Source organism: Mirounga leonina, unplaced genomic scaffold (genome assembly GCF_011800145.1).
Source record: "Mirounga leonina isolate KUSES-001 unplaced genomic scaffold, KU_Mleo_1.0 Mir_94, whole genome shotgun sequence".
Taxonomy (NCBI): Eukaryota; Metazoa; Chordata; class Mammalia; order Carnivora; family Phocidae; genus Mirounga; species Mirounga leonina.
The window spans coordinates 58,773,033-58,774,787 of record NW_023270855.1 but is presented as its reverse complement, the minus strand read 5'-3'; the positions used below and the strand labels follow the sequence as shown (position 1 = coordinate 58,774,787).

At 63.0% G+C, this 1,755-nt stretch overlaps 1 protein-coding gene across 1 annotated transcript in view; it reads right to left on the bottom strand.

Moving 5' to 3' along the window:
• The window catches only part of ODF3L2 (outer dense fiber of sperm tails 3 like 2), a 6,587-nt gene that overhangs the window by 3,923 nt on the left and 909 nt on the right, over nt 1-1,755 (bottom strand). The window contains exon 2 of the mRNA XM_034996632.1: nt 1,257-1,364. Within this exon, the coding sequence (XP_034852523.1) occupies nt 1,257-1,364 (108 nt within the window). The remainder of the gene's footprint in view (nt 1-1,256; nt 1,365-1,755) is intronic.

Sequence of the window (1,755 nt, the reverse complement as noted above, 5' to 3'; positions counted from 1 at the left end):
GCTCACGGACTCACCGGGCGGCACGACACGCGAGCTGGCACGGACTCGCCGGGCGGCACAACACGCCAGCTCACAGACTCACCGGGCGGCACGACACGCGAGCTGGCGCACAAACACATCCCAGCTCCAGGCCCATGCGTCTGCTGCCAGTCCTACCGAGTCCCTTTCTCCTGGGGGCTCTACTGAGCCCCTCATCCTGCAAAGCCCAGACCACATGCCTCCCCCTCCAAGAAGTCTTCCCTGGGGAGCCAGCAAAGTCTACCCTGGCCCCCCATCCACCCCTGACTCCCCAGCCTGTCTGTCCCTCTGTCCCAGGATGTCCCTGGGGAACCCAGGCCGCTCTGGGCCAGAGGCGAAGTTCTTAACCCTTCCTTGGAGCTTCTGGAGTTTTGTTTCAGGTTGGGTTGGGATTTTTGCTGATTCTAAAGGCTGAGAAGAAGCTGCTGCCACGCACGTCCGTCAACCACCCCCACCCCAAACCTTCATCTCTGTGAATCAAAGTCCTCGTGCGGGACTCTCCCCAACCAGGGCGCTCCGGGACCTCAGCTCTAGAAAATGGGGTGACGGAGTCTGTGGGCATTCATGTGAAGGGCAGAGTGTTGCTAGAACGTGGCAGCGATTCCACTAACAGGAATGAGCAGTGAGCTGGGGCCACGGCCACCCACGTTAGCGGCACTGATGGTGCTGACCCTCGCACACATCCTGACGCAGCTCTTCTGGCCAGGGGCAAGGTGGGTGATGCGGAAGCAAGGACCCCACTGACCAGGCCAGCCCCGCCGCCCACGGGCTGTCCGCACCACCCTGCCCTCTCCACAGCTGTCTGTGAGGAGCCCCGTCCTGCTGAGGAGACACTGAGGCTAGGACCCCCGTGAAGCCCATTTCCACTGCGCTGTCTAGGCACCAGGCGCTGATCCTGGCTCACGGACGTCTGCAGGCACCTGTTGGTTTCATGTGAGGACAGCTCTGTAAGGGGCATACTGTCACTGTTTGTGGGGGAGGACACTGGGGCACAGAGCTGCTGAGCAGCCAGTCCAAAGTCAGGCAGCAAGGAAGCCACGAAGCCCAGGAGACAGGCTCAGGGCTCGGCAGCACGCTGCATTCTGCCTTCCCTTCTCATCCAAGGACACAGAGGACACAGAGCTTCCCCAGGGTCACTCCGCAAGCGGGGGGCGGGGCCTCAGGGACCTAGGGGAGGCTCAGAGGGCCCCTCCCCCACCCGTCCAGCCCCCACCGGCACCCAATCTTACCGATCTTACTGGGGCAGGGTCTCCAGAAGAGGGAGTAGGCCGGACTGACCGCCCTGGTGCAGTCGTGGTTGATGTAGCCCACGGTGGACGGCAGGACGTATAAGCCTGGCCCTGAGCCTGCGACCAAAGCCCTCAGGTCACAGCCTGCAGCTCCAGACACTGACACAGGGGCGGGAACCCAGGGCCCAGCCCCTGAGCCCCCGCCTGGGCTGCCTGCCACCCACCATGGCAGGAGTGGGGGTGGGAGCTGCCCACCCCCCCACAGGGGGAAAGTGAGTGAGGGGCATTGTGAGTCAAACCTGAGTCAAAGGTAGGAGGGGCCACAGGGCCAGCAGTCTCCTCCTGCTGTAGGGCACATTGGGACAACCGAGGCCCAGACACAGAGATACACTGTCACAGGTGGGGAAACCGAGGCCCAGAACAGAGATGCATTGTCACAGGTGGGGAAACCGAGGCCCAGAACAGAGATGCGTTGTCACGGGTGGGGAAACCGAGGCCCAGACACAGA